At 38.4% G+C, this 12,193-nt stretch overlaps 1 protein-coding gene across 3 annotated transcripts in view; it reads right to left on the reverse strand.

Moving 5' to 3' along the window:
- Positions 1–1,055: 1,055 nt before the first annotated feature.
- The window catches only part of lrrtm4 (leucine rich repeat transmembrane neuronal 4), a 383,009-nt gene continuing 371,871 nt past the window's right edge, over positions 1,056–12,193 (reverse strand). For 2 of the 3 annotated variants that reach the window (XM_062961264.1, XM_062961263.1), the window contains one exon: positions 1,056–3,621. In XM_062961264.1, coding sequence (XP_062817334.1) covers positions 3,403–3,621 — 219 coding nt within the window. In that variant the 3' untranslated portion in view covers positions 1,056–3,402. The remainder of the gene's footprint in view (positions 3,622–12,193) is intronic. The other variant, XM_062961266.1, reaches the window with a different exon arrangement.

A 12,193-nucleotide genomic window follows, 5' to 3' on the forward strand; every position in this document is an offset into this window, starting at 1 on the left:
CTAAACCAGAAAGAGGTGAGGCTCTGGAGATACTGCAAGATGTTGACATTGGTTTAAGAGGATCAAGAAACTGAGAAATTGGCAGATCTAGGGACAATTTTGGCAGGTTTAGCAACCTGGGTTTTTTTGTTTTGTTCCTAGAGCAGTTGACGGGGGATCAAAAACACAAAGTGGAGGAAGGGAGACTCCCCAGAAATGAACAGGTGTCTACAAATGAATTATTGGTGATCTCGTGGAATGACACGGATTACAAAAACAATTTTGGTGAAAGAAAGGGATGGAGAGGGATGAAAGAATAAAAGAATGTAGCAGCACTTTTCAGATTAACTGGTGTTTATTGTAGCATGAGCATTCATGAATATAACACCACTTTTGTTTAGATAGGCCTCATGAAACAAAACGTATTCATCCAATTTTGGGAGTGGGAGTGTAGTGCAATGGAATAGGATCCAGAAAGATACAAATCAGAATTCTTGCCTTAAAGTTTGAAAGGCTTGCTTAAGTGATGACAGATGTTTCAGGTCCTTGCATGCTATATCTTTACACAATATATAAAGATATGACATGAGATACCTTTACATGATATGGAATGTGATGGAACTAAGGTCTTCATGAAATAATGTTTTATACAATAGAACACAGGACCAAAAAAATCAGAAAAGAAGAATTAAAGAAGTTTTTTGCAATTAACCAAAGATTTTACAAAGACAGCTAGATTGAGAAATAAAATGTCATATGCTGGCATATATATTGATAAATGAGAAGAAATTAATCTTAAAGACATGTGAGAGGGAAAGCAAGATACCGTACTTCTTTATGTATTTTGTTGGTAATGTTAAAAAAACATTAAATAGACAGAATTTACCTGTGATTTCAAATTCACAGAATTGATACTGAATGTCCCTGTAAGAGAAATATTTGAAGTGATTAAGAAGATGAATACTGGCAAAGCACCTGAGCTAGATGGTCTATCTGCTGTTTACTATAAATGTTTTGGGGAAACACGGTTATTACCTTAACTTGATTCTTTGGAATGAGAAGAATGTTGAACAATGGAAAGAGACAAATATAGTTTTGATTTATTAATAATAAAATGTTATAAGCCAAAGATCCAATATTAAAGTGGACAGTGACAACAAGGGCAGAATATATCAAGTACTTGAAATTATTGAGAACATTTGAATAAAAAAATAAATGAGAGAGAAACAGCCATGGCCATTTCAGATTGAAGAGGGCTGAGTAAGTTGGGTTGCTGTGAGTTTTCCAGGCTGAGAAAGTTGTTTACACCAGCTTTGTAACATAGTCTCCTGTTAACATGGCAGATAGCAGCTGAATCTCATACCAGTTCCAATCCCCAATTTAAAAAATATCTGGTTTGTCAAGTTGTAGAAAAGGCTGAACTTCTTCCATTGGTCTCCAACATCCAGTGCCTCTTGTAACGTAATGCAAATTTTCACTGTCATGCATATATCTGTAAAAACAATTAGCTAATTACTGCTTTCAAACATTCCCCTGGCAGAGGAAACACATAATTGGAAGCTGGGATGGGTGATTATTATACTGAGGTCATTGGCAAAGTCCTCGGTTCATAAACTTCCCATGTGGGAGGCCACAGCCTAGAAGAGGAAAATAACTGCAGACTTGACTCAAGCTAAAAACTCCTAAGAGCAGTCCATTGAGATCAGTTTGTGAATGGCTTCCCCAAGTACAGTGTACACATTATACAAGGGATTATTCAGTCATCATTCAACTCATGAATAAGAAATCCTTCTGGGTTTGCCTTTCTCTAAATCCGGGTGTTCAGCTTGTTCATTTATGGCAGTTGGACCTGCAGACATTTTCATAAGAGTGTGGGGCCATATCTAGGATGACTTATCCAGGACATCAGACTAAGGCAGTTGTTTTGGATGCATTCACCCATTTGTGTGTCCCCTCCTCCCTTAATTCCTTTATTACAATTGCACTATGTATTAATTTCTTAGATTATAGTCATGTCATTACCTGCAGTTATTTCTATTGTATAGCAGCAACCTTTGTAATCCAAACACTAATACCAGTAGTTAAGTCATTGTATCCGCTAAGCTTAAAAAATACAAGCAGTGGTGTTTCACATTACTTGGATTATATCCATGAGGTCTTAAAACATTGTCACATTTTTAATTTGTAGAAGCCTCCATGTCCACCAGAAACTAGTCGATTGTCGTTATTACTGTATAAAACAACAGAGGGGGGAAAAAACATTCAGTTTTTTTAGTTGGACTGCAGCATTCCAGCCACAAAATAATATATTTATTACTTCCCAAACCATTTTTGTCATTGTAGAGATAAAAACTACACAAATGCTAACTGATCAGAATAATTAATTAAAAATCAATAAATCAAATACATCCTTCTGTGTTTTACTTTTAAAAAAATAATCACACAAGCACCCAAAGTTCACCAAGATACTCTTTTTTTGTTCAGCCCATCTTAACAATTTCCACCAATTTTGAGTATACAATGGAAATGTTGACAATCCAAATAGTCTTTGCTTCCATTTTGCACTATTCTTCTGTTCATGTGAGAACTCTGATTTCATCAATAACCATTCCCTTTTTAAAATGCCCCAAATATAATTTGAGGATCAACAATGATGCAAAATGGAAAAAAATATCAAAAGTCATATCTTCTCCAATAATGTACAACACATGTTTTAAATGGCTGTGCGCCCCAAGATTTACCTATTTTGGCCTCTTGGTTCTTTTGTAGGTATTGCCGATGTCATTTTGATTCAATGTAAGTCTTTAAAACTCGGTTTGGAATTAATTTTTTTCTTCCTTCAACAAAATATTTTTTTTAGAGAAGACCCTGGCTTGATATGTTCTCCCCACCTTGATAAGGACAACTAAATTTTAAAGAAACCTTTAAGAGTAATAAACACATAATAACAAAAGGTTATCGCATATTTTCATTCTATGTTTGGATACCACCCCCCATGTACACATTCCTTTAATTGGTATCTGTGGTTCTCCTTCAAAGGAATGGTGCAATGTAGAAAAATCAAATATACAAACAGAACGTTTAATCCATCCTTTATGTTGCTAGAGTGAAATCTAATGCTTTTTTTTGTATAAGAACCCAACAATCTTTCTGATATTTACACCAAGAAGTTTGTTCAACAGTTTAAAGCCAAAGAACGTTTTGAAGTTCTCCAGTTCATGAGCAACGTCACAGATTGCTTGAGGATCACTGTAGAAATTCAGTTTGTAACTGTCTCCGTTTCCCTGTGAGCTGGAGTTGAAACAGTGGGAACTGGAATGGTTACTCTTCTTGTTCCTTGCTCCTCTTGAACCAAAGGTCCCCCCTCCCCAGAAAAAGGAACCCTCCCGTTTACCCTTCTGAACTCTCTGGAACGGCATTCCATCAGTTTGGTATTCTCTCAATGTATATAGCTGGAGCAGCTGAACGTGCAATGGTAGCAATGAAGCTGTGGTCTCGACTCCGCTCCACGTTGGTTTCAGCCTGGTCCCGAGAGATAGTGTCATATCCCTTATTTACATGGAGGGGTTTGTGGGCCTGGCAGTATCCAATCACCGGTTGGTCATAGCCATAATAGGGCAAGGTTTTCATATGGTGAGGGACCTAGAGGGAAAGAGAGAGAAAAAGGGGAGAGGAAAAGAAAGAGGAGCCACACATTAGCATCACTGCAGAAGAACAGCAAAAAAAAAAAAAAACAGTCTGTGATGTGGGAAAAAATAAACAATCTAGTCAATTTGTTGTCGAAGGCTTTCATGGCCGGGATCACGGGGTTGTTGTATGTTTTCTGGGCTGTATGGCCATGTTCCAGAAGTACAGTAGAGTCTCACTTATCCAAGCCTCGCTTATCCAAGCTTCTGGATTATCCAAGGCATTTTTGTAGTCAATGTTTTCAATATATTTATTTATTTATTTCCAGCATTTATACCCCACCCTTCTCACCCGGGGGAGCTCAGGGCGGCTTACAACAGTTGGCAACATTTTATGCCAAGAACATAATAATAAAACAAAAACAGTACATATAATCAATTAAAACTATATATTGTGATATTTTGGTGCTAAATTCGTAAATACAGTCATTACAACATAACATTACTGCGTATTGAATTACTTTTTCTGTCAAATCTGTTGTTACAATTGAAGTAACACAGACGTTACTTCAATTGGGATGGTTTAATCTAATTACAAAGACTCAATCCCGACGCTGCCAGCAATTGTGATGGTGCTAAAGCCAATTGGTAAGACTCAAGCCAATTGTAATGGTGTCAAAGCAAATTGTAAATGCTGTTTCCACTACTGAGGGGATTTTTGAATCTTTTAATCCCTCTAGATTATATATATATCACCTTTATATGAGGGGAAGGATTACAGGGGGTGATCTTTATTTCAAGATCCCAGCCTCTGTCTCTGTAGTTAGGGATTTCTGTGTTGTTGTTCCCTTTCTGAGGTAACTGTGACTATTACTCTTCTCCAATCCCAAGGTGATTTATTAAGGTAACTGCCACCAACGTGAGGCTTTTGAATTATCACCGATGAAATTTGGCTCCACAGATGCAGATGAGATGTAATGAGTCAGTTGTTAGCAAAGAACAACAAGTTTATTGCGTACAAAGCTTATGGTTGCAGGTTGAATGATTTACTTATGGAACTTTAGATAAACAAGTGGTTTAATAACTCTTATAACCACCACACCAGTAGTCTCTGGTGTAATTCCACTCTCACTCTCCTACTGATGATATAAATTGTAGTGAACTTTAACCTCAGCGGAGCTCCTTAGTGAACAATGTCCCAACTACAATAAAAGCCTTTAATTTGATCTACTACCTATCAAATTCCTGATCACTAGTCCTTCCCAACTATAGATCTTGACTAGGCTCCCTTTAGTCTGTCTTGACTAAAGATTTTGGCCAGGCCTGTCTCCTCAGCCCTTCTTGACTGAAAAGCCTCCCGCCACGCACTCCCTGGTTTCTTTTTTTTTTAACTCCCTCTTTTTCCTTTTCTTGGCTCCGCCCACTTCTCCCTCTTGTGAGCTAGCCTGCTCCGTCTCCTTGGTAACAGCACTACTGTGGATTGAAACAAGATGGCTTCTGTTTTAGCTACTGTGTCAACTAAACACAAATACATACTTTTAACTGTTAAACATAATAACTATGACTTCTCCACACATGATGTTTTGGAGCTTAATTTGTAAAATCATAACCTAATTTGATGTTTAACAGGCTTTTCCTTAATCCCTTCTTATTATCCAACATATTCTCTTATCCAAGCTTCTGCCGGCCTATTTAGCTTGGATATGTGAGACTCTACTGTATTCTCTCCTGACATTTTTTTTTAAAAAAACCCTCAAAAATCAGAACAGTAAATAAGAAGCAACACTCTGAAAACAGAGGAGTTCCAGACATGCATCAACCAGGGGCAACTATCTGGACAAAGAATGCCCCCAGGCAGGAAGAAACCAGGAGATGAAGCTATTCACTGCTAATTAAGGTGATTAACTACAACATTCACAGTGACCTCCAACTGACAAGAGTTCTTCTCTCACCCTGGACCTTCCACAGATATATATAAACCTTCCTTGCTGAGTTTCTCCATACCTCACAACCTCTGAGGATACCTGCCATAGATGTGGGTGAAACATCAGGAGAGAATACTTCTGGAACATGGCCATACAGCCCAAAAGACATACAACAACCCCAATCTAGTCAATACTCAAATAAGGAAACTGCCTTTGATTTCTCAGATTTTGTGATCTCCTTCTTAGCCACACTTCTTACAAATAAAACAGGGAATAATTTGGATTAAACCTGAGACAGAGTTTGGGGCTTGTCAGTTGCGTTCAAGACTCTTGTCCTTTTCCCATGATTTGAGCATCTGCTGACTCTTTTGTAGAAGACTGTAGTTGCAACACAAACCTGACTGCATATTATCACAGATGTCAACCATACCGCCGTTAAAAATTCCAACAATTTGAAAAGGGCAGGTTTGTTAGTCAGTTGCAGCAAGAAATCCCAGAGACCTTTGATATCTTCTGGCATCAAACAAGGATGACATTTTAATATCTCATTCTCTAAGACTGTAGGTCTATTTTTATTTGTCTCATCCACCCACATTTCATTTTCTTCCTACATTAATGAGAAAATTCTAACTTTTGCATAGTGCTTGGCATCCTCACTTTTCCCCGGGTCATGAAACGTCATGGATACAACAATTAAAATAGCCAGTAAACATTAGTGGACAATTGAAATCAACACCGCTCTTTTATATTGCAGTACTAGGACCATCTCCAAAAACTTGAAAGAATTCCTTTACAGGTACAATTTTTTCCAGCCCCACATGATATGTTGATATAGAGGTTTTGGGGAGGTGCCGCCAAGAATCATCAATTATATTCCAATAGCCAGTATATATCTTAAGCATCTGGAAAAAGTCCAGAGGATGTGAATCAACATATGCAGGCTATAAATAACAATTGCCCCTGCCTGACCGTCCAACCAACCAACAAAGCCATGTAGTAACCAGGAGGCTGTTTGGGAACAGCTAGGTGTGGATCACTGTTTCTAACTATGTTTTGTCATAGCCAAAGATGGTGATCCTTGCTTGGCACTTTTTCTTTCCCTAATATGGCCATTTAAGGGTTTCAGCAGGATTCTTTCCCCCCTGAAAAGTCTCATTTTCCTCCTTCCCTCCCTCTATTTGAACATTCTTTCCAGCTCTACTTAAGGTAAAGGTAAAGGTTTCCCCTGACGTTGTCCAGTTGTGTCCGACTCTGGGGGTTGGTGCTCATCTCCATTTCTAAGCCGAAGAGCCGGCGTTGTTCGTAGACACCTCCAAGGTCATGTGGCCGGCATGACTGCATGGAACGCCCTTACCTTCCCGCCGGAGCGGTACCTATTGATCTACTCACATTGGCATGTTTTTGAACTGTTAGGTTGGCAGAAGCTGGAGCTAACAGCAGGCGCTCACTCCGCTCCCGGGATTTGAACCTGGGACCTTTCGGTCTGCAAGTTCAGCAGCTCAGCACTTTAACGCACTGAGCCACCGGAGGCTCCCCAGCTCTACTTAGAAGTAAATTAATGCTTCTAAGTAAATTACTGGTAATTCTTAGTAAATTACTGGTACAAAACTTGCCCTCAGATATTAAATCCTTTCCTAAGGAATCTTTTTCCTCTGACCCCAAAACTCAGTGAAGGCATGTGTTCTGGGACAGTTCATTTTCACTCCTAGAAACCAAAATCTGAGGAGCATATACAGACATCTGTTTTTCACTCAGTGCCCATGGGTGTTACTGTGAGCTCCAACCCCTGTAACCCCTGCAAGACATGACCAAAGACTAACTATAAAAAGTAGCAACTTGCTTAGCCAATCATTCCCAAGGATCTTCCTGCCTGAGTGCAGAGTGGATGGAATAAACAACATCTGCATAAAACATTTCAAGGAAGCAGCATTCCTACCAGATCTAACTTTCTTTTTCATCTCAGGAGTGACTAGAGACTGCAAGTTGCTTCTGGTGTGAGAGAATTGGCTGTCTGCAAGGATGTTGCCCAGGGGACGCCCAGATGTTTGATGTTTTACCATCCTGTGGGAGGCTTCTCTCATGTCTCCACGTGAGAAGCTGGAGCTGACAGAGAGGAGCTCACCTCGATCCCTGGATTCAAACCACCGACCTTTTGGTCATCAGTCTTGCCGGCACAAGAGTTTAGCCCATTGTGCCATCAGGGACTCCAGGTGCAACATGATAACTAACTAATCACAGCCTGCACTGATCTACAGCAGTGGTTCTCAACCTGGGGTCCCCAGACGTTTTTGGCCTACAACTCCCAGAAACCCCAGCCAGTTTACCAACTGTTAGGATTTCTGGGAGTTGAAGGCCAAAAACATCTGGGGACCCCAGGTTGAGAACCACTGCTCTAGAGCCTACATACATGAGACACAATGTGAAAAGACAGGAAGCTGTAATGATACAGCAGACTCTTAGAGCCCACAGAGTTTGCCCAAAATGCCCATCATAATGTCATCATTTTGCCTTCCATCTTGGCCTCATCCACTGGAGGTCAGCAAAACTAGACCTTTCAAACAATCCAACAAGTGGAAAGATCATACAGGATTTAAATCCCCCAGTTTATTCTAAGTTTTCATCTTAGTGCTTTGAAGTAGCACTTGACTAAACAATAAAACCCAGCAATTCTTCGTGCCCTTTTTATTTTGGAGATTGAGATTTCCCTTGTAAAAGGACAGACATCAATAATGTACAGGACATTAACTCGATGGGGTCCAGTACACATCATTGTTTTGTCCCTCGCCTCTAAACAGGAATTAAAAGTTCTGAATCAGAGCATTGTCTCTAAATGGCTTTGAAATACCATTGCCCTAAAAAACATATATGCTCAGTAGCTTATCCAACTGTCCCCTTGGCTCCATTTTAAAAAACTTTCTTTCTCTTATCTGTCCTGCTCTTTGGTACCAAGAAAGAAAAACTAGTTCAAAATGGGGACCAACATAAGGAAAAGAACATCGAAAGAAGGAGACTGGATAGCCATTTGTTGAGAGCGCTTTGTGTCTTACTTTTGTCTTCTCGCATGTCAGAATGGGGTTAGACTTCAACTTTCTGATTATAGGACAACCTCACAAAAATTTATCCAATATAGTACTTGGAAACCAAAGCACACAACTTCTGTCAAAGAAGAATTGTGGCAAAGAGAGAGAATGCAAGGTTGTTTTTCTGTGCAGCAATCATAAACATGGCAACCTGTTCCACCCATTACTCACAATAAATACGTACAATATTTAATATGAACATTTGATAATGTTGCTGCCATAATGACAAATGAAGGCATCGGAGAATGAGTGAAATAACTTTTTGTCTTGTATTAAATATTGGCTTTTCATTAGATCTCTTCAAAATTTATGGCATGCAGGAGAGCTACTCAGAAATGAATGGCTTCCTTAAAGAGTTTTAAATGCTCTTTTAAAAGTTGTACAGGAGTTCTGTATGTGGAAAGTGGAAATAAAAATGATTTCTTAAAGCCACGAGCTCATGCCACCAAGATATAATTCTTTTTCCTTATGGTCTTTCTGGTTATAATTCAGGTTTCTACAGCTTATACAAAAATAGGGAGAAATTCAAGAAGAAGCTGATGATATTTTGAACTAAAAGGGTCCCCCTGCCCCCATTTTGCACCTTCCCAAACAGTAGATCTCATGGCATTTAGGACAGTGGTTTTGGAAACTGTCTCTCACAAAAACTAGGCATCAACTGTCAAAAGTCCCAGCCTGCAAGGACAGCAGTGAGGGATTGCTAAAATTGCATTTCAGCATTTTAAGACTCAGGATTGGGAACCACTGACCTAGAGCAGAAATGCAATTCCTTAATATTTTTTTTCTAAAAAAAGAAGAAAGAAAAAGCATTGAGTAATTCTAGAAATGCTATTCCCTCTACAAGAAAGACTTTGAAACCTACACCATTCTCAACTACATACTAGTAACAATTTGGGTCTTATTCCTTGTAAAATTTGCAGATGGTTGATTTAAACGGAAAAGTTATTTCCGCATTCTATGGCAATTTTCTATTCTATGGCAATATTCTTAATTAAGATTTTTCATTACATTGATAAAATATAGATAGATTTATAGATATGAATAAGAAAACGAAATGATAGAATAGCAAAGAAATCTGAAGTAACCGTTATATATACATAAAATAGTATTTAGTACAATAGAGTCTCACTTGTTCAACATTTGTTTATCCAACATTCTGGATTATCCAACACAGTCTGCCTTTTAGTACTCAATGTTTTTGTAGTCAATGTTTTCAATACATTGTGATATTTTGGTGCTAAATTCGTAAATACAGTGATTACTACATAACATTAGTGTGTATTGAAATACATAGATCAGATTGGGGTGCAGTGTAGGGGAGATGAGGATAGTTGATGCATACATCTATGGATAAGCTATATTGGCACCAAGCTGGCAAATACCTGTATATATTTTTTTAATTTTAAGTGTACCAGATGTATGTTGTATTTCATGTTTGTTTTGTCTGTGCTTGATAAGGCCAACTGGCTAATCAATAAATTGTTGTTGTTGTGTATTGAAATACATTTTCTGTCAAATTTGTTGTATAACATGATGTTTTGGTGCTTAATTTGTAAAATCATAATGTAATTGAAGTTTAAAAGGCTTTTCCTTAATCCCTTCTTATTATCCAACATATTCACTTATCCAATGTTCTGCTGGCCCATTTATGTTGGATAAGTGAGACTCTACTGTGTTTACAAAGTTACTATTGTGCTATAGAGTAAGTAAATAGCTGTAATTCTCACAAGAGACTGTTTACATAAATAGTGTACTTATCAGGATTTAATGTTAAATTAAATAGAAAGGCAAAGTAAAGGAAAAATAATAAAAATAGAGATAATAGAAAGAAAAGTGTTTTTGTTTTTGACTTCCTGGTATCTTCATGAGGCCTCGTCCTTTTCTTTCATTCAGTCATTTATTCATTCATTCATTCATACATACATACACACACACATATATATATTCTATGACAATTTTCTAGATAGAATGGCTGATATGTGCCAGTTAGATGCAGCCAACCCAGTGATATACCAAATGGCACAAGGTGGTCTTCTTCTCATCCAGAATGGCTTAGTGGGATACTGTTCAGAAGGAACTGTGGAAGTGTAATTGCCAGGCCCAAATAGCCCGTAGCAGTTGAAAAACATAGAGCATGTAGCAGTGTAAACATTAAACCAACACCATAAGGAAAGTGCTTGCATGATGTGCAGATGTTGTCATTAGCACTTGCAGAACTTTGTGCCCACACTGTGCCTGCAACTACATGGTTTCAGAAGACAGAGAATTGATTGAGATAGTTGCCTCAGGATATATATAACTGGTTGTATGATCGACATGGTTGAAAAGTGAAAAGAGCTTAAAACAATGCAAGGGGTGCCTCATCTAGGGGTTCCAAGCAAGACCGAGTGTATGGCAACCTTATTCCTGACACTAGAAAATGGTTTTTAAAAAGAAAGCTAGGGTTTTAAGACTTATTTTATGTTTTTCCTGTGATATTTAGTATGAGTTTTAAAGCAAATTGACCTAATTTGAACCTCTCAGTTGAATATATGTACTGGAACCATTATCCTTTAGGCTGTATCCTTGTCAGAATATTGTAATGAACATTTTTGGCGCAAATACGCACCTAATCTTGCATATTGGGACAAATGTGTAAAATATGGATTTTAGAAAAAATACATCCAAAAATATTAAGAAATCAGGAAAAGGCAGACATGTTGAATGTGCCCTGATCATTTTGATTCAAATAGAAACTGGGATAGATCAGACTTATGATTTAAAATATGTGACCATGGCATAGACGGAATAGGATAATTTTCACATAAATTGCACCCCAAAACTACCAAGTGTTTTTTCCAATCCTTACCTAAAGGTAAAGGTAAAGGTTTCCCCTGATGTTAAGTCCAGTTGTGACTGACTCTGGGGGTTGGTGCTCATCTCGATTTCTAAGCCGAAGAGCCGGCGTTGTCCATAGACATCTCCAAGGTCATGTGGCATGACTGCATGGAGCGCCGTTACCTTCCCGCTGGAGCGGTACCTATTGATCTACTCACATTTGCATGTTTTCGAACTGCTAGGTTGGCAGGAGCTGGAGCTAACAGCGGGCACTCATTTCACTCCCGGGATTTGAACCTGAGACCTTTCGGTCTGTAAGTTCAGCAGCTCAGTGCTTTAACACACTGTGCCACCAGAGGCAACTTGTAAAATGGTTTTTCCATAAAAACTGCTACAGAAGAGATAGACGGGAAAGTCATCAACTTCCTGACTGTGTTCGAATTTTTTTTTTTGCTCCTTGTAAAATAAACTATGTAGTTTCTGGTAGAGAATAACTATTGTTATTAATATTAATATTATTATTAATGCCCATTGGTACACATCAGATGTCATGGGGAAGCAGACCTCTCTCACACTCAGCTTAGGGTACCAGAGTAACTATTGTTATTAATATTAATATTAATATTAACAGTCATTGGTACACATCAGCAGGGCCGTAGCCAGAAAAAAATTTCGGGAGGGGTTTTGAAAATTTAGGGGGGGGGGGTTGAACCCCTAGCACGCACCCCTCCCCGCTACAAACCTGTCAATATCTGCTTGAGATAGT

This window comes from Anolis carolinensis, unplaced genomic scaffold (assembly GCF_035594765.1).
Source record: "Anolis carolinensis isolate JA03-04 unplaced genomic scaffold, rAnoCar3.1.pri scaffold_8, whole genome shotgun sequence".
Lineage (NCBI taxonomy): Eukaryota > Metazoa > Chordata > Lepidosauria > Squamata > Dactyloidae > Anolis > Anolis carolinensis.